This window comes from Eublepharis macularius, chromosome 15, assembly GCF_028583425.1.
Source record: "Eublepharis macularius isolate TG4126 chromosome 15, MPM_Emac_v1.0, whole genome shotgun sequence".
NCBI lineage: Eukaryota > Metazoa > Chordata > Lepidosauria > Squamata > Eublepharidae > Eublepharis > Eublepharis macularius.
Window position 1 is genome coordinate 51,971,778 of NC_072804.1, and position 20,568 is coordinate 51,992,345.

The 20,568-nt window shown below is 49.9% G+C and overlaps 1 protein-coding gene across 7 annotated transcripts in view; it reads right to left on the reverse strand.

Moving 5' to 3' along the window:
- Window positions 1-20,568, reverse strand: part of ARHGEF1 (Rho guanine nucleotide exchange factor 1) — a 56,163-nt gene that overhangs the window by 20,255 nt on the left and 15,340 nt on the right. For 3 of the 7 annotated variants that reach the window (XM_054998983.1, XM_054998981.1, XM_054998982.1), the window contains exons 7-17: window positions 13,518-13,623; window positions 12,966-13,106; window positions 11,700-11,729; window positions 9,540-9,639; window positions 8,724-8,817; window positions 7,678-7,713; window positions 4,737-4,889; window positions 4,540-4,642; window positions 3,123-3,311; window positions 1,721-1,905; window positions 569-715 (exon numbers count right to left, since the gene is read on the reverse strand). In XM_054998983.1, coding sequence (XP_054854958.1) covers window positions 569-715; window positions 1,721-1,905; window positions 3,123-3,311; window positions 4,540-4,642; window positions 4,737-4,889; window positions 7,678-7,713; window positions 8,724-8,817; window positions 9,540-9,639; window positions 11,700-11,729; window positions 12,966-13,106; window positions 13,518-13,623 — 1,284 coding nt within the window. The remainder of the gene's footprint in view (window positions 1-568; window positions 716-1,720; window positions 1,906-3,122; window positions 3,312-4,539; window positions 4,643-4,736; window positions 4,890-7,677; window positions 7,714-8,723; window positions 8,818-9,539; window positions 9,640-11,699; window positions 11,730-12,965; window positions 13,107-13,517; window positions 13,624-20,568) is intronic. The other 4 variants (XM_054998984.1, XM_054998986.1, XM_054998985.1 and 1 more) reach the window with 4 other exon arrangements.

Genomic DNA, 20,568 nt, shown 5'->3' on the forward strand with positions numbered 1-20,568 from the left:
CAGCTGGCACAAAGAATCCTTCTTGCGCGTTCCCAGTTCAGGCACCCAAGCCAGGCTGCTGAGCCCCAATCCTTGCACACTCCCCCCAAAAGCACAGGCTTTCTTTGAGAACCTTGTGGAAGGCAGAAAGATCGGTGGCTTGCTATGAAGCAGCAGCCACAAGCCGGGGAGGTGGGCATGTTGACACGGCAACAGAGGCCTCCCCGGTTCCCCTCTCTCTGGACTGTGCCAGTCCTTCACCTCACAACCAACTGGGCTGATGTCCCTTTCCAGGAGCATGCTTTGAAGACCATTTTAATCCTCTACTGCTCAGTTTGCTGCCATTTTACCAGTTCTGCTCACGAGCGTTTTAGGAGAAGCCAAATGTTAAGAAATCTAGTAGCTGTTTTTCCGGGCAACCGGCAACACGCTTCACTGCCCGTCAGTAGTTATAAAGCGGTGAAAGGTTGGTGCCAATGAATTTTTACGGAGATTCTAAATGATACCATCAAGAGGTTCCGTTCCTTCCAGACCAATAAGCCTAAAGTGCATGTTTTTTTGGACTCTCCCATCACCCCAGCGCTCTTACTGTGTTCATCAACTAAGTCTTCTAAGCTGGGGAAGATGTTCTCCAGGTCCGTGGCCCCAAAGAACCCTTCGGTCAGCAAGGGTTGGTAGAAGACTTCCAACAGCACCCGTAGCATCCGCAGGTGGGCGTGCTCTGTGATGAACAACTCTGGACGCAGGGGAAGAACAGAAGGGAGGTTAGAACAAAGTTATACCTCTGCAGTGTCTATATATTTATGTGGCAGAGGAATAAATACTAACCATGCCATGTTTCCCTCTGTCCTCTCTGACATTATTCCCAAGCTCCCACTCTCCAGGATTTTTGCAAACGATGCAAAACTGGTAAGAGGACTGTACTGTAAGGCAGTGTTCTCAGGGGAATGTATCAGTAGAGGGATAGAGACCACAGATTTTACTACTATGCGCTCTCTGTTGCTTTGGGTATGATCCTACTGGGTAGTTCTATGTTGTTTAATGTATCAGTTTTAGAACTTTATGCTCTGTTTCAGCATTTCTTCAACTCTGTACTGGATTTCTGCTGGCTTTAAATTTTCGCAAGTTTGCATTTATAGACCCTATTGTGTTGTTTATTGAAACGTGCTTGAAATTGTATTAACTCACACTGAGTAATCTGCCTTGAGTCTCAGTGAGAAAGGTGGACTATAAATAATGCGAATGAATAATAGAATTTATAAATAATAAATACGTTCCAGGTGATCTGTAAACGTTCAGTAGCGAAACAGAGATGCGTGTGACTGAAATGTATGCAAATCGCAAACGTCAACTTCATTGAGAAGGCTTGGATCTTCTAAGTTCAGAATTCTGACTGCCTTCTCATTGGGGGAGGGTGGCCCCAGTATGCACACATAAGAGTCCTGGCCAATGATGAACCTTTTGGAACGTGCGTGTGTTTGTTTATACACATGCATGCAGGACCCTACGATCACTGTCTATAGCAGGTAAATTGGTACATCCTCAAGCGACAACTGCTGTGGTCTAAATGGTGAGATCTAACAGCAGAGCTCTCTGCTGTAGCATGGAAGGAAGAAATTAAATTCTTGAGGACGTGCTTCCTCAGAGACGAATCCCACTTCCCGCCTTTATCAGTGACACTTTTCCGGGGCCCAAATATTTCCGAAGAGGGCACCCATGAGCTCGGGGGTGCCTGACGTACCGTTGATAACCTCCTGCCGCTTCACTTCACTTTTCTTCAGCCTGAGGAGGGTGTCGGGGGGGATGAGCTCCCGCCAGTTCGGCGGTTCGAGCTCCAGCTCCGAAACACGCGGCTCATTCTCCTCAGACTGGGGAAGCAGAAAGGACGGCGGGGGCTCCCCTCCCCCTGCCCCTCCTGGTTCCAAACTGTGTGGGTCAAAAAGAGAGAGACAATGAGAACAGGCCCATGCCAACATAAAATCAGATTAAAATATCACAGCCCCATCCCAGAGCCCTGCCATTTTTAGTCCTCACAAAACCACAGGTCTCAGGGTTCCTTGAGCAACGCCGCAACAGTCAGATCTGGATTAATCCAGTTTAAAATCTGAAGTGAAGGATGCAAAATGGCTGCTGTAGAACATCGTCACATCCCAAACTTTCCCTTTAACAAAGGCCACAAAACAGATGTTCAAAAGTATACAGCACAGAGTTCGAAAAGGACCCTTCTTTTGTGCTCCACTCACATCGGGGGTCCAACTCGGTTATAAACTTTCGCCTCTCTCTGGAAATTCCAAAATTGTCTCCATGACAGCAGAGGGTTTAACAGGGTCCTTCCCCCTTTTCCATCACTCAAGAAACTGGCAGTAATATTTTCAGCAGAAATGTTCTATTTAATGACTGTTCCATTTTGATAGATGAGTAATTCTCCTGGGCATTTTACCACAGGAGGAATTTAACAGGACTCACTAAAAGATGCAGTTAGAGTCTAGAACTTCCCTCCATTAATTTATAATATCTATGTGGCTACTTGTCATGACAGTTGAACAGAGCCTCCATGGAGACAGGCAGTATACCTCTGGGTAACAAATGCTGGGAACACGTAACAAGGGCAGACCATAACCTCTAGGGTCAGGTTGTAAGCTTTCAGCGGGCTCTGGCTGGTTGTTTAAAACCAAACATTGAATTGGGCTGGATCCAGTAAAGCAATGATGTATCCTTACTGCTGTTGTGTTCATTTGACCGGGGTAGAGTGTGTTGCTGCTGCATAAATGCTAAAAGAATTAATGGTACTTTATTGTTATTTGCCCTAGGAAGTTTGAAAAAGACAATATGGATGACTCATGGAATTACTTCTGTCCTCCAAACCAGAAGCGATAGTTGGCTAGAGTGACTTTTCCCTTTGCCCTTGCTCCGTCCCAGTGAACAGATGTAATAAACAGCAATTGTTTAATTCCCACAAAAAGAACTAGAACTCTGAACTGCTGCTGTTAACTCCTGCTGTGTGAGAAGGTAAGTAGTGAATGTCACAGCCTAAGAACATCCCTGTGTCGTTTGCAAAAGGATAAAAAACCCGGTTGTGCTTGCAGGGCTCCTTGGGACTACTATTTGGAGGGGGGGGCACATCAAACCCCCTCTTCACCTACTTGCGGCTCCCCTGCTTCTGCCGAGCCTGATCTAGGGACGGCTTCTCTTCCAGCTCGTTGGCACGAGCAGCGGCCTCGATGTCCACATCACTCCGGGAGCGCGGCTGCTTGCCCTTGGCCGAGCCACGCTGGGACCGCTTCCGCTCGTAAACCCGCAGGCTCTCCGAGCGGCCCAACTTCCCTGTCAGCCTGGCGAAGGAGGAAGGTGGGCACAGCCAGGCCACAAACAGGAGAGAGACGCAGACCAACCGGAGGCAAGGGAGCAGGGTAAGGAAGGTTGAGTTTCACAAGGTAGGGAGCAATGAAATGAACCACGGAGATGGGGGAGGGCCACAGACCAATCACGAGAAACACAGAGGCGGGGCAAAACGTGGCCATACATTGGCACCAGACACCAAGAGGAGAAGAGTCATGTGTGCGTGCATATGGGGTGGGGGAAATCACAAGAAATGGGAGCACGAGCACAGAAAACACCCAATGGGAGGTAAGACGTCAGCACATGCAGCGGTGGGGGGGAAAGGGAGAAAGAGGAAAAAGATGTGAGAATCCCATAACCGTAGAGAGATCCATGCACCAGAACGGGCAAGGGGGCGTCTGTCGTCAGGCCCAATCCCTCATGCAGCCATGCGGAGAACAGCCATCACTCAGAGAAAGGCGGCAACCTCAAGAGGGCTGATCCCCTCCTCCAGGCTTTGATATAAGCAGGAGCTGCAAGAGGCAGCGAGTAACTCCAGTTCACCACTCTGTGCCTGTCGAGGGACAGGGAGCCAAGCCAATAGGCACCAATGCTAAACGGTGCCAGGTGGGGCACGGGGGCACTGTTACAGGAGCTGACTGTGGCAGGGAGAAAGGAATACTTAACTCGGTTTGCGTGTCTCTCCCTGAGGAAGAAATTCATGCAAAGGGTGAGGGGGTGGGGTGGGGAGGCCACCAACCTTTTTCGCCTTCTAGAAGGAAAGAACAGAATATAGAAGGGGGGTTTGATTAACACTGGGTGGAAAGGAAAGGGGAGAGCGTGAAGGGGTCGCTGTCGTCATAGAAACTATGGAAGCTCATAAAAACTATGGAAACTAGGAAAAGCTTCTTTAAACTATGGCTTTTTAAAAATACACACACCAGGGGTGAAAGGAAAAAAGAATACAGTTCTCTAAAATAGGGGAGAAAAGCTGGATCGTTTCCAAGCGTCCAAATGCTGACAGTTTCTTCCTCCCAGATGCAAATTGCAAGTGCTTATCTTTTTACTGCAGACCAGCCAGTGAACAATTGGCTCTGTTCTTACAGTTGGGTGTATTGTGCAAATTTTCAATCCGCACATCAATGTGCTTTCCAAGAGCGGGAAGGGCAGAGTCCACTCGTCTGAACCCTTCCACCACCCAAACCGCTTAAAACGCCGGCCACCACCCACACCCACACTCACCTTTCATTTTCTGCTCCCTCATCCGCCGGGGGCTGTTCCCCAGCAACCGGCTGCTCGGTTACAGGGGAGTCTCCCAAATCTACTTGGACCTGATTGTCCGATCCTATAGACAGCAAAAGGAGCATCAGCAGAGAGAAAGACGAATCAAGACCCATCTTCCTTCCCATTTCAGCATCCCAGCTCCTCCCATCTCTCACCCTGTTCGCCATCGGTGCCCTCTCCGGCTGGGGGGTGGACAGTGACAGACACACCAGGAGGGTCTGACACTAATGAGCCTGCTTTGCTCCGTCCTGAGCTTCCCTCGGCTACCTTTATCCCTTTTCTGTCAATCGCTGGCACCTTATCACCTGCTAGTGGTATAAATTGTAAAAAAAGAATGAAAGTTAGGAGAGAGAGCATACGAAGGATTATAAAGCCACCCACTCCAATTATTTTCCAGTGCAAGGTCTCCCCACCACCACCCCGCCGCCCAATTTCTCAAGGCTCCACTTCCATCTCAAGAGTTTATGCACAGATTAAGCCCCGCCTTGTCATTTCTGACTCAAGGCCGCGGTTTCATTTACTCCCAGGTAGCTGACAGCCTACCTCTGAACTGCAGCCAGAGATACTGCTGCAGCATTCTTTTGGAAAACGAGAAATAAAATGAAAAATTCCACAACCAGAGAACCCAAACCTTGCGCAATGGGAAAAAAATCTGGTGTATTTCTGCCTGGCTCTGCTAGCCATTGGGCTCCACAAGGCAAAGGGTATCCTGCCTCTTGACTACTAGGCATGGCTGGCTCCAAGGCTTCTTGGCTTCCCAAACAAGGAGGCCCCCTTAATGGCCAGGAGAGCTGGAGGTATAACCTGTAAGGGGGAGCGGGAGGGGCTAGAAAAACCTTCTGAAGTCTCATTTCAATCCAGCCCTTCTTCTATCACATAAGCAAGGCGGCATCCCATTATCCTTCCCAGCCAGACAGTCACCAAACCCAAACCAGCTTTGTGTCAGCATATTGGGTTCATTCTATGCAGGGCTCGTTTTGAGGGGGAACGCACAGGAACGCAGTTCCAGTAGTTCTCCAAAGAGGTCACATGTCAGGTGGCCCCACCCACCTGATTTTCGGCCACTTTGGGCCCACTGCAGCCTGGATCGGGGCCGAAATGGCCAGGATCGGGGCCGAAATGGCCAGGATCGGGGCCGAAACAGCCAGGATTGGTCCTGAAATGGCCCAGATTGGGCCTCTGATGGGTGGTGGATCACTCTCCCGCTCATAAGCGGCCTGATCCTGACCATTTTGGGCCCCCTTTTGGCCATTTTCAGCCCCTTTTTGCCATTTTGGGCCCAATTTCGGCCCTGAATGGCCAGGATTGGGTCCAAAACAGCCAGGATAGGCGATGTCAGGTGGTGCAGAATATGCAAACCAGTTATGCTAATGACACACTTCCAGTGATACACACAAAAAAGAACCAACCCACAGTAATAAGGTCTACAGACCCATACAATAATTATAGTTACACAAATGTAACAAAAATGTTACATTTGTGTGACTGTATAATTATTGTATGGGTCTGTAGACCTTATTACTGTGGGTTGGTTCTTTTTTGTGTGTATTCTGGTTACCACACAGTATTGCCCTTCCTACTGCACATTACACTTCCAGTGATGGCAAGGGGTGTGGCATATGCTAATGAGTTATGCTAATGAGTTCCTGCAGCACTTTTTCTACGAAATGACCCCTGATTCTATGGCTTCCAACCGTACCCAGGAAGCTGCCTCTGGGCATAGTCCAACAGGATCAGAAATCAGACACACTTGGTGCAGATCACACCAGGGGAACTGATGGAGCTCCCTAGAACTCCCCAGCAGGAGGGTGGGGCGTCCTCTCCATCTGTTAAGCTGGCCGAGCCCCATGGGCTCCCAATAAGTAAGTCTCCCAATAAGACCAGGCCTGCCCACTTATGCCAGCCATGCTAGCAGATACCCCTTTCCAATACCCAAATGCAGAGATAGCCTTTGCGTTTACGGGCACTCAAGACTCATGTCCCTCTTCAGACCCAGTGCTGTGCAAGGCTGGGAGTGCATATTCTCCAAACCCGAGTCCATACGGCCAGTTGCAGGGTCCCGAAGCCAGGGTGCGCTGGGATGGGCCTCCTCTGCTCAGGTGGGGGAGAGCCGCAGTCTTCCATTCCCCTCCTCTCCTTCCCTCTAGTGTTATCCCTCGTCTTTCCCACAGGGCTTCTACCTGGACTCCTGTCACTCATTTTTCTGCCTCTTGGAACCTACACTAACTAGTAACCAACCTTTCTAAACAGGTCCACCCATCCAAAGCACCTAGCTGAAAATGAGTTTGTTTTAAAAACTATCTGCCTACTCCAAAAGCTAGCTTTTTGTGGATCTAAACCTGGAGATGGACACCTAGAGCTAAAACACAGAAGGCAGGACTGCCTTGCTGACCAGGGAAGAGCACAAGTCCAGGTTCCTAGCACTGAACTGACATCCTGCATCTCTAAGCAAGCACAGTTCTAGCTAGCTCTCAGCTCCAGCCCCTGACATGCCTGGTTCACGCTCCCCTCTCTGGTCTGCAAGTCCCTGACTACACGCTTTCAAGCTCATAAGGTTTAAAATTTGCTATTTCAAAAACAAAAGCCGGCATCCCCAGGAGATTTTACTTCTGCCTAATTCCGGGCTTAATGCAGCTGCAGAAATCACAAAGCCGACTGAACTGGGGAGAGAAAAGACCGGGTCAGAATTAATTCAAGTGTATAATTTGTGCATAAGCCCTCAAGAAAAGGACACGGCCTTGGAGGCTTACCCACCCCTCTGCCAACGACAACAGACATTTCCCGCAGGACAGACAAACAGATGGGACACACACTGAGCAGCCACGGCATGCCAAGAAATCTGTCTGACAATGAGAAGGGTGTGATGGACTCTTTTCAGGATGTGTGTGATACGTATTAGTAGATTACCACCGGACAGAGGGCAATGTTACGTAAAACCATGGACACAAAAGTTAGCGCCTCGGGTTATAAAACAGGATGTATTAGTCTGATGTGGCTCTCCCCCACAGAGGAAGGGAGCCATGTGACACCACGCTGGGGCACCATGCGTTACTGGGGAGCTGCTTTTTCGGAGAGGTGGGGAGGGGGCACTGGTACCTTCACCCTCAGGTTTGGATTGTCTGTAATCAGAATCTACAAAAAATGCAGGAGAGAGAGAGAATATAGCTGGAGGAGAAGGAAAACTGGACGGGAACGGAGGAATATGTCAATCAACCCCCTCCCGGGAAAAGGCAGGCCTGTGTTAAGCCAAAGTCGCATCTGGAGAGGATCTTGCCAGATGTATCACACCATCGGCCTCCGGGCTGCAAGTCGGTTGTTTTGCAGTGGGCTAACGAGATACTGTGGCATATCTCCAGAGAGTCTCTAATTTATTTTATCGTATTTATTTTATTTAATTTATAGTCTGCTTTCCCCACAAGTGGGGTCAGAGCAGATTAACAGCATATAAATACAGATAATCGGGGCTTTTTTTCTGGGAAAAGAGGTGGTGGAACTCAGGACCGCACAATGATGTCACTTTGGGTCAGCTGGAACAAGGGGGGAGTTTTTTAAAGTTTAAATCGCCCCTGGAGAAAATGGTCACATGGCCGGTGGCCCTGCCCCCTGATCTCCAGACAGAGGGGAGTTTAGATTGCCCTCCACGCTGGCGCGGAGGGCAATCTAAACTCCCCTCTGTCTGGAGATCAGGGGGCGGGGCCACCAGCCATGTGACCATTTTAAAGAGGTGCCAGAACTCCGTTCCACCGTGTTCCAGATGAAAAAAAGCCCTGCTTATAATAAAAACAAATAAAAACACTGGTAGCAATCATTTCATGCCACCATTCACAAATGCTATGCACGGGCATCTCCTAGGTTACGTTTGTCCAAGATCCCCATCATCTCTGGGTAACATGTTCCCCTTAAGGTAGAATTGTGAGACCACCTCTTTTCTAGCAATTGCAACAGGAGTGGCTCTGTGCCTCCTGGGCTTGTGCAGACTAGCAGTGCCAAGACCCAGTGAGAGCATTTCCTTGGTTCTTTTCTTGGTGTAGTGAGGACCGATGACCCCAGGGGTCTTGAATGCTAAGCACAGGGCGAGAAGCAGCCTCCCTATGACATAATCTGCACATCGGTTTCTCTTCTTCACCCAACAGAATACTTACAGTGGGAATCACCCCGGTTCCACCGTGCAGGGTCCAAAATGCTGAATCCCTTCTTTGGTTTAGGGGTCTCTTCGGGTTTCTTGGTCCCCGAAATCTAGACGGGCAGGGAGGGAAGCAGAGACAGGAAGGCTGGGATGAGTTTACTAGCCACGCACAAAAGGGGAGTCGGCCACTGGCTTCGCATCTCCCCAAAGTTTCCTTCTCCCCAAAAAACAATCTTCAAGGCTCATCAGAGGTCACTCAACGTATGTCCCAGGCTCAGTTTCCACTGCCATCTGTGATGGGGGTGTTTGTCTGGCCTACCTCCAGTTCAAAGGATCAGTTGGAAAGTGATACGAAAGACCCTCCACCTGAGACCCTAGAAAGCTGCTGCTAGTTTAAGCAGACACAGGATGTTTCTGCACGTCCTTAAAGGGAAGACCCCCTCATCGAACGCGGGCAGCTTTTCCACCTCCAGATGTCTCCCTTTTCAAAAGGGTTGCCGGTTATTTGGCTTCTAGTTTTTCGGTGCCTTTTTTGGAACCGCACTTTCCTGAACAGCCTGAAATCATTTTGAAAACGTAGACATCTGGAGTGAGGTGGAAAAGTCGCCCATGCTTAGTGAGTGGGCTGTCCCTTTATCGACGTGCAGAAACAGCCATATATTCAAAGAATGAAAAGATTCCCAGGGGCACCTTGTCACACTGGTAGAAGGGGGACAAGAATGGGTGTGCCCCTCCCTTCTTCCTTCTTGAAGAGAAACTGAACATTACGCAGTGGAAATCAAGAGCGCATGCGCACACTGCACCGCCCGCCTCCTTTCAAACCTTTGCTTACCTTCTTGCGGAAGAAGTACTTGGATTTCTTGCTGTCGGCCCCTTTGGTCTTAACCCCCAGGTACTTCATATATGTCACAATGGCAGCGAAAATGGAAGAGCTGTGGGGACAGAACAGAAATGTGAAATGGAAAGCAGCCAGGCGACAGGGGCAAAGCAGGCAAGGGGCTTGGGCAAGGGTGGCTACTTTACAGTTTAGTATGGAGCCCAGTGACCTAGCAAAGAGACACTCGAGAAAAGGAAGTCTTCCGACATTACTACGGTCTTTATCTGATGGCGCCCGTCCCTTGGCATTTTATCTTAGCCTTTCAGCATCACGTTCAACAGGCAGTGTTCTAAAGAGGAAAATCAAAAAGAGTCCAGTAGCACCTTTAAGACTAACCAACTTTACTGTGGCATAAGCTTTCGAGAACCACAGTTCCTGAAAGCTTATGCATCTGACGAAGAGAACTGGGGTTCTCGAAAGCTCATGCTACAGTAAAGTTGGTTAGTCTTAAAGGTGCTATTGGACTCTTTTCTATTTTGCTACTACAGACTAACACGGCTAACTACTCTGGATCTGCAGAAGAAAAGCTCTGCTTGCTCAGTGGTGGGATAACCGTACACTCTGTACATGCTCAGAGGCAGGGGTCATTTCATAGAAAAAGAGCTGCAGGAACTTATTAGCATAACTCATTAGCATATGCCATGCCCTTGACATCTCCGGAAGTGTGTCATTAGCATAATTGATCTGCATATGCCACACCCCCTGAACTCACCTATCCTGACAAAATGGCAAAAGAGGCTGAAAATGGCTGAAAAGGGGCCCAAAATGGTCAGAATTGGGCCGCTGCTGAGTGGGAGAGTGATCCACCATACATCAGAGGCCCGATCCTGGCTGTTTTGAGACCAATCCTGGCTGTTTTAGGCCCAATCCTGGCCATTTTGGGCCCAATCCAGGCCAAAACGGGCCCAAAATGGCCAAAAATCAGGTGGGCAGGGCCACCTGACATGTGACCTCTTTAGAGAACTACCGGAACTGCGTTCCTGCGCATTCCCCCTCAAAATGAGCCCTGCTCAGAGGTATTCCCAGAAGAATAGTTGGGACTCAGATGTGGCTGGATTTGGGAATTTTGCCCCAAAGCAGAGATGGGGGTTCCTCTGTAATCAAGGCACTCTGCCAACATCCAAAGGCATTCTCCATTTTTTGCTTTATGCATTTCTGAGCATCAGCTCAAATTAAGTTCATTCATAATTTCCTTCTCTCTCACCACCCCCCGCCCCCAATCCACTTTCAGATATGCAACCCTATGGCTGCTTCCCAGGTAATATTTTCAGCATCCTGCCAATACATGCAATGCAATACTTGGTTTCAAAGTGGTCACTGTACATTGCCATGCCAGAGCAGAGGGATATAGGCAACTTATTAAAAAGTATTCTGTACAGAGTGGATCCCACGAGGCAAGAAGGAATTGTTTTCCGCACGGGCTGACTCCAAGCACCATGGCTGAGGAGGGAGGAAGCAGGGGCACATGCCCCATAAACTTCCAAGTTAGCACTGGAAAGAGAAATGTGCCACCGCTTGTGGATAAAGAAACTTCTCGTTTTAATGGTTCTTATTTGCCACCTCCAGCATTTCCATTAACCCAAAATTGGCCAGGCCACGGAAATGACAAATGCATATCCTGTCTTAACCCACAAACTTTCCCCAGGGAGGAAGGGAGCACCTCCCCCCCCAAACTCAAAATGCACACAGAGGAAGCCACGAAAAACCCGTTCACTCTGGAGCAGAACTTTGCACAAATAAGGTCCGAGGTTCGGTTTCCAATGCTTCTAAAAGGATTTCAGGCTTGCAGCGCTGGGAAGGACCTCTGCTTAAACCTGGGACAGAGCCTTCCAGCTGGGGTAAGCAGCATCAGGCTAGGCAGACCCATGGCATAACTCAAATAGAGCACTTGCTTAAAGGCACAAGGAGGACCGGCATGTTTGTCAGGCTGCATGCCGCAAAGGTTAAAAAAAAACAACCCTCCCTTCCCCACTTCCGGAGCAGCAGTTGAACTAAATGTGCTCAATGCCACATCCGGCAGCGGTGTTTCCATAGAGGCTGCAGGCAAGAAACAAAACCCCTGTTTTCCCCCAACAAACCACCCAACACACTTCAACCCCGCCCTCCAAAACCTACCTTTTTTCCTCGTCGGCAGAAATGGTGAGGCTGAAATTTCACAGAAGAAAGAGGGGAGGGGGGAGAGAGCCAGCTGTGAATCTCGCATTTATGAATCGTAAATCGTATCACACAGAGGAGCTCGGAGCTGCCAATGCCATTATCCCCCCCCCCCCGAATCTTCACAACAATTCTGCAAGAAAGGCCCGACTGCTCGTGCGCGGAACTCATGAATGAACCCAGGATTTTCTGGTCCAAAGTTAACACTTCCTAGCCTCCTGACCACTGAGGGGAATAAGCAGCCAAATCCTGGTGGCCAGGGCATCTCAGGCCTCCTACCCAGCCCGCCTCTGTACTCACCGGTATGTCAGCCCCATCTTTCTTTGGTAAGAGAGAAATGCTCAAAAAGCAACTAAACATGTTCTACAGAAGAGGATGTTGAGAGACGCCTCAAGCAGGGATGCTGTTCCGAATGGATGCAGCAAATGAAGAGAGGATAGGGGCACAAGGGGAGTTTATACACCCCGCAAGGATGATGCAACAGGAGGCAATCTCCCTGGGAAGGGTGGAGGACAAGTCCCCCCCCTTCCTCCCCTCTCCAGCTGGTTTCCATTATCTGGCAGGGACTTGGCAGCAAATGGGAGTGGGGGAGGCCGCAGTCAGCCATGCTGGGCCACGTCCCTCATTTCTCAGAGATGAGAGGCCAGAGCCAGCGGCTAGTTCCTGGCTCGGGTCCCAGCACAAAGTGGGACAAATGCCCAGAACCAGAAGCTCATTTCCTGGGGAAAGAGGAGAGGGGGAGACAGAGCAGGGCCACCCGGTTCCCTACTGGGGATGCTGGTCTGGGTGGGCCCATTTCTCTGGTTTGAAGACTAGATGGGACCAGTAATTGCAAAGGGTGGAATGAGGGGGGAGAGTAGAATGGGATGAAAAGGAGAATCTAGAGAGGAAGATAGATACGAAACAGGAAAGACATTCGGAAGCAAGAAGCTGGGAAGAACAACAGGGGCAACTGATCAATCGCCCCCGTTCCCCAACGGGTCAGCCCACCGGTTTTATCCGGTGCAGGGACATTGGCCTCAAGTCCGCTGAGTGGATCAGGAGGTGGTCAGGATTCTGATTAAGTCCCCTGCTGTGGTCCACGGAAGGAGGATCGGCATGTCTAAGGTTAGGGCAACTATAGAAACCTGGCATGAACCGTTCATGAAGTTCTTGGGCAGAGGAGAGCGTGGATGCATGAGTCCATCCATCAACTCGGGGTGGGGTAATTGGGCATGGCAGACTCACTGCATCTCTTCTAGCTTGCCCAACAGGAGTTCCGCCAGCTGCTTCTCCTTGGCCTCGAGAATCCCTTTGTCTTTCGTCCGATAACTTTCCAACTCGGAAAGCTCTGCCTCCCCAGGCGTCATCCCCATCTTCCGTTTTTCCCTGCAAGAAGGAAAGGCAATTTCCCCTACATCATAACGAATGCATGCCCAAGAACGTGAGCACCCTGAAGTTCGCCTGGCCCCAGTTGACCTTCCCCCCTCCCGAGCCTGTGACATATTCTGGAGATCCCTGAGAGTCCACAATGAGATGCTCAAGAACGGTGGACAACCTCGCTGAGTGACAGGATGCCCATCCCTCTACTTTGGGAAAGGGGCCCTGTTTAGCCCGCCCCAGACCCCAAATCCAGGCCCAGCCAGCAATCCCGGGTGGAGCAGCAGAGTTTATAACTGCAGACGGTTTGCTGTGGTTTCCCCAAACCAGCCTCAAATGTCACTGCTACACTAGTCCCAGCTCTGCCCTCCCCACTTCCCTCTGCCGCTTTCTCAGTGCCCAAGACCCCGGGGACCAGACCTGAAGTCCTCCAGCTGCCGGGCGATCTCTGGTTCTTGGAATGCCTGGATGTCCAGAAGGAATTTCCTCTGCACGTCATCCGCAAGGAGGTCTGGCCGGGTTCGGTCTGCAGGGGGAAGAAAAGGGAACCCCACCTTGCAAAGCTGGACGCTTGCTGAGACTCCCTAGAGGAAAGCCTGGTATGGCATTCCCAGGTGAATGCGGGAAAGCAGGAGAATCCCCCACGAAACTCAAGGTGCTCGTTTGGCCCTTTTGCCAGCTTGTGTTCCAACAGCCCAACCTGCCCCCCCTCCCCACACACACCAGTTCCTCTTCTATAGGATGGCAGCACAAACACGGGCGCGCTGCGTCTATAAATGTTTAAAATTTCGGCACCCTTACCAATTTAGCACAAGGCAATCAAATGTTCACACAGCACACAAGCTGTGCTATTTATGCGTAAACCTTTCCAAAAGAAGAATTTGGAATTGTTCGGTCTTAAATGTGGCGCGAAAGAACCACTCGGAAAGAACTTGACATGTGAGATGCCACAGGAACTAAAAACTTCTTGCTTCTACACGGTGGTTTAGTTCAGTTCAACAAGCTTCGCACACCCTTCCAATCATTCTTGTAATGAGGCAGACCGGTTTCATTTCCGCCCCCCCCCAGTGTAAATAAGAAAGTGAAGCAGAGAGATGAGTGTGCCCAAGGCCACCTGTTCATCTTGTGACTAAGGAGAGATTCGAATCCAGTTCTCAACTCAAGTACCTCACCCATTGTTCTGAACAAACTCATCAGCGTGATTCGACTTAAAACACCGTATTCAATGTACAGGTCTGTAAAGTGCAGTTAAGTCACACCCTGTAGGGTTGTCAAGCCAAGAGACTTCAGAGGTGGTTTGCCATTGCCTGCCTCGGTGCAGCAACTCTGAAATTCTCTGCTGGTCTCCCATCCAAGTACTGACCAGGGCTAATCCTGCTTCGCTTTTGAGACCTGACAATAGCGCTACCTCGGCCATCCAGGAAGGGCACATATGGCTTTACCACCTGGGTCTTGAGTCTGCAGTTCATTTTTCTCCAATGCCTCTCTAAGAAGGTGAGGGCCAAGCCATGCCACCTGCTCTGCCTCAGATGGACTGCCTGTGGGTCCCCTGACCCCAACCCTCTCTCCATCCATCCAAGCACAAATGTGCCTCTGACTTCACAGCAGGAGTGCCCTGACGGCACCCTTTGAGAGATCTGGCAGCATGCTGTGAAATCATTACTTGCTGACCTCTTATTTCACTCGCTCCTGCACTTAGCTTCTGAGATTTGATAAGACTGGGCTTGCCTGGGCCTTCCACGGCAGGGCTTCGATGTGCATATTAAGGCACAAAGCAATTAATCTGGTGCTTTTTGGTTACTGATGGTAAAGATGTAAGGAGTGGCTTTTATTGTTGTTGTTGTTTATTTATAGTCTGCCTGCTTCACTGAGATCCAAGGCAGATTGCATACCGGAAGTGAATACAATATAATCATTTCTTTTTGGACTTGCAGGCTGGCCCAGACATGTGCAGGGTATGAAGCCCTGAGAACCACAAATTGTTGTGGCTTTTCGCAAAGCAAAAACTAAGATCAGCAGAATTCTGGCCAACTTGGCGCTTGCCACGTCCTTTCCTAACCTGTACCAGAATGGCAGCCCTTTCCAAACAGCACAGCGGCCAAGATTCTGCCAGCTTCCCTTTACCAACGCATGCTGACCGCAGGAGCGCTCCCAAACCTCTGGCATTCTGCATTCCATTTCAAGGTTCCCATCCTTAAGAGTCGGGAGGAAAATTTTTGTTGCTATATTGGTACCAGAGAGGGGGGGGGGAACCTCTGGAAACTCAAAATAATCCTCCCCACCCTGCCCCCCACGCTGTCCTGGCAGCTGTCCTGCATAATAAACCAAAGAATCGGCTTACAGCCCTGACTCAACAGGAGTCAAGGGATTTGGAGGCCGTTTCAAGGGGGGGCCTTTCTCAGTGGTTTTGTGCAAACAGAGCGCCAACGAGGCACCGAATTGCTTGGGACTGCCTCTGTCCCTTGCCAAGATGGAAGCTGGTCACTTCTGGCACCAAGCACATTGCCCCAGATAGTATCGTGCAGGCTGCTCTGGGGCAGCGCCGATTTGTTCATGCGGGGCTCCCTCTCACAGAGGGAGGAGGGAGAAGAGAGTCCCGGCTATTTCTGAGCTTCAAGCAGCTGTCCTCCTTCACAGGGTATATAATCCAAGGGCCCCTTGCAAATCCTTGGCTTCAAAGGGCCTCAGAGAGACTTTGAAGAAATAATGCCTGAACGAAAACACAGGATTAGGGCAGATGGAAGGAACACAGCCACAGTCCTGCTGGATCGGACCAAGGCCAAAAGCAACTAGAGGCCACCACAGATATAAACAACAGGCTGCCCTGTCGTGCAGATTCCTGCACGCAGCAGCCGCCCAGTCGCCCTGGAGGATCAAGGTAAGAGGGCACCGAGGCTGAGGCCTTCCCCTACTGCTGCCGCCCAGCTCTGGTGTGTTCAGAAATTCGCTGCCTCCGAGTACGGAGCTTTCCTCTACACTCATGGCTAGTCGCCGCTGATGGACCTACCCGCCACGGATCTGTCTAATCCCTTTTTCAAGCCGTCTATGCCTACGGCCATCGCTACACCCTGTGGCAGTGAATTCCACATTTTAATCACTCACTGCGTGAAGAAGTCTTATCGTGAATCTACTGCTCCTCAACTTCACTGGATCCCCTCGAGTTCTAGCATTTGGGGAGAGAAAACTCTTAACTACAGTGGTCCAGGCAATGGTCACCTCTAGGCTAGACTACTGTAATGTGCTTTACGCAAGGCTTCCCCTGAACTTGATCTGGCGGCTGCAACTGGTTCAAAATGTGGCAGCACGGGTCATCACCGGAGTGCCTTTTACTGCACACGTAACACCAGTATTGCGCCAGCTGCATTGGTTACCGGTGGAGTACCGGATCAGATTCAAGGTTCTGGGACCAGCGCATCCGTGGGACCACCTCTCCCTATATGAGCCCCGGAGGACGCTTCTATCTAGTGACAAACATTTGTTACCAGTCCCTGGCCCCAGGGAGGCCCGCCTAGCGTTGACCAGAGCCAGGGCCTTTTTGGTTTTGGCTTCAACCTGGTGGAACGCTCTGTCTAAAGAGATCAGGGCCCAGCCGGATTTGCTATCCTTCCGCCGGGCCTGCAAGACGGAGCTGTTCCACCAGGCATATGGTTGACGCCCCTGGGCCTCCCTGCCGGCCACCTAGAGGAAGCTGTGCCCCTACAAAGGATACCTACCACCTAGCCTTTGCCAAATACTTCTGAAGGTGGTTAAGTAGTGGTCGCTGGAGAAATCTGCTGCTATATGTCCTTAAAATCTGCTGCTGCTGCTGTCTGTTTTTAAATATTTAAGGAGTTTTAATTGGTTTTAAAGTTATATGCATTTTACACTATTGTATTAATTGTAATCCACCCTGAGCCTGCTGATGCGAGGAGGGTGGAATATAAATCGAATAAAATAAATAATAAACAAATAAAAACCTTCCTCGATCCACTTTCTCTACCCCTTGCATAATTTTATAAGCCTCTCCTCGTAGCTGTCTTTGTCATAGACTGAAAAGGTCCCAGATTCTTCAGCCTTTATTTAAAGGAAAGGTGCTCCAACCTCTTCTTTATCTTGGTTGCCCTTTTTCTGTACTTCTTCCAGCTCTGCCATGTCCCTCCTGATGATGAATTGAACAGTACTGAATTCGATGGTTGTTGTGGGTTTTCCGGGCTGTATCGCCATGGTCTTGGCATTGTAGTTCCTGACGTTTCGCCAGCAGCAGGATACAGTGAAGCCTCCCGCCATTAGCTTTCCACACCCTGGGAAACTCTTACAGGATGACTCAGCCCAAACCCACCTTCCTGAGTAGATATAAATGTCCTGCCAACATCTTTTCCACACTCTGACACTGAGAGATCTCTGTCTTTTGGTGCTGCACCTCTGAAGATGCCAGCCACAGCTGCTGGCGAAACGTCAGGAACTACAATGCCAAGACCACGGCAATACAGCCCGGAAAACCCACAACAACCATCGTTCTCCGGCCGTGAAAGCCTTCAACAATACAGTATTGAATTCATTCACGGCATCTTTCCTACATAACAGCTGGGACCCGAGCTGGCAACTGCAGACCAACCGCCGTTCCAAATGGGACACGCACAACCCCTGATTTGCTCACATAAAGCCACTGAGTGGGGAAAGCCTCAGCCATCTTGCCAGTGCACAGGATTCAAGCAAATATCACAGCTCACACCCACCATATCAGTATCTTAAGATATCTCATAGATCCAAAGGAGTTAGCCGTGTTAGTCTGTAGTAGCAAAACAGTAGACTCCAGTAGCACCTTTAAAACTAACCAACTTTATTGTAGCCTAAGCTTTTGAGAACCACAGCTCTCTTCATCAGACGCATCATCAGCTTTCGAGAACCACAGCTCTCTTCGTCAGATGCACTGTTAGCTTTCAAGAACCACAGCTCTTTGTTAGATACATCGTCAGCTTTCGAGAACCACAGCTCTCTTCGTCAGATGCATCATCAGCTTTTGAGAACCACAGCTCTCTTCATCAGATGCATCTGATGATGCATCTGATGAAGAGAGCTGTGGCTCTCGAACGCTTAGGCTACAATAAAGTTGGTTAGTCTTAAAGGTGCGACTAGACTATTTACTATTAAGACATCTCAGATGTTCCTATCGCTTATGGACAGACCCACACTCTCATCCTAACCTACCACACAGGGTTGTTGTGAGGATAAAGTGGAGGATAGCGATGTAAGCTACTCTGGGACCCCACTGGAGAGAAAGATGTGGTATGACTGTGACCAGAATAGCTGTTCCCCCTTCTGTCCCCTCCTTTTAAGAGCTCCCCCCTCTATGCACTACTGGCTGCAGGGGTTGGTGGGGGCTGCCATCTTGGGAATCGTAATTTATCTTATTTATCGTAATTCTCGCTGTATTTTATGCTTGCTAGGTTGATATAGTCTAGCTAAGTTTTAAATGTAGAAAAGAGATCCCTCTTCTGTATCTGTATCTTCAGATACAGCTTACATCTTCAGGTAGCTAAAGAAGTGAGCTGTGGCTCACAAAAGCTCATCCCCTACCACAAATGTCGTTAGTCTTAGAGGTGCAACTGGACTCTTGCTCTTTTCTACTGCTACAGACAGACTAACCCAGCTACCCATCTTGATCTATGTTTTAAATGTATTTATACCTTGTTGTGACCCGCCCTGAGCCCGCTTACGGGAAGGGCGGGATAAAAGTCCAATAAATGAAATGAAATTTAAATGTGAATAAATAAAGATAAGGAGGGGGAAAGTATGCCAACGATGTCACACAAAATCTCAAATGGAGGGCGGACAAGTGAGAAAGATGCTCAGTAATGGGGGACGGGTCTTCAGACCTCCCCCCCCCCTTATTTCAGATAAATCAGCCTATTTGCCATATGCTACTTAATTTGCACTGTCCACAGAATTTAGGTGAAGTTAGCAACAAACCCAAGATCTTTAAAAAGGGACACGGCATTTCCGAATCAGTGAGTTCACATCTGCTTCTCCCTCCGCCCCCGCCCAGTACATATATTATATAAACACTCATTCTCTCTCTTTTACAGGAAACAGCAGTAGGATGTGACTTTGCCTCGGCACCACGCTGTGCAAACCTCACTTTTGGAAGAAAAACCCAAAGAGCAGGGCAGGAGGGGCCGGCCGAGCAGTGGGTCGCCATTGCCCATCATGGCCACAAGATGGCACCTTGAGGATGCTCAGCAGTTTTTCTCTGTCCCTAGCCCCCCCACCGCCCCCTAGTATGGCAGCCGTGGAGGCTGGGCTGGGTCTGTGGCTGCAGATGAGCTAATCTATTGGCCAGGACAGCAGGAGAAAAGAGCAGCCCCCCCCCTCCTCGCCAAGCTCCCAAGCTCTTCAACTTCCGGACTTTTGCACAGTTTAACCAGCTGGGTGCGGCCCCACCAGCTGTCAGCAAAAGCCAGGAGGGGAGCTACTGGCAGAGACTGGGGGATTGCGGGGGGAGGCTGCACTTTGAGTCTGGGAAGATCTGTTCGCACAGCCTCCTCGACTCTTCCCATATATAGTGGCAGAAACTTCGACAGATACCTGCCACCCCACGTTGCCTCTGACCAATCGATTCCCAGCCCTTCGGCCCCTGGGCATGTTTGCTCAGAAGTAAGTCTGGCTCTGGCCAGCAGGGCGTGCTGCCAAGCCTGTGCGCCAACGGAGCCCAGCCCTAGCAAAGCTCCTATCCCTGAACGCCACACAGTCTCTGAGACTGTGCCCAAAAGTTGATCACTGCAAAGACCCATGCATCTGGCGAAGAGAGCTGTGGTTCTTGAAAGCTTATGCTTCAATCAAGTTGATTAGTCTTTAAGGTGCTACTGGACTCTTTGCTATTTTGCAAAGGGAAGGTTATTCTGGACAGAGGACTGTGGGGAGGCTGCCCCCTCCCTACTTGAACATCACCTGGCAGAGAAGCAGCAACGACAGGGAAATCATTTTCTCCCTCCCTGCCAGAGTTGCTGCTTGCCCTGAGACTACAGAGGCCAAGGGAAGGACACTTGGGCCTCCGCCACTGACTAAGAGGCAACGAGGTAGTTGTGCAACCCTACCAGGAGCTGTGGCTCAATGGGTGAGAGTCTGCTTAGTATGCAAGAGGTCTCAAGTTCAATCCCTGGCATCTCTAGTTAACAGGGAGTAAGGGATGTGAAAGAGCTCTGTCTGGAGAGCAGCTGCCAGCCTGAGTAGGCAATACTGAACGTGATGGACCGATGGTCTGATTCAAGATAAGGCAGCTTCATGAGTGCTATCGTACTTTGGTCACAACATGAGAAGACTAGATGCCCTGGAAAGGGCGACAATGCTAGGAAAAGTGGAAGGCAGGAGGAAAAGAGGAAGACCTAAAACGAGGTGGCTGGACTCAATAAAGGAAGCCACGTCCTCCAGTTTGCAGGACCTGAGCAAGTCTGTTAGTGATAGGACATTTTGGAGGTCTTTCATTCACTTGACG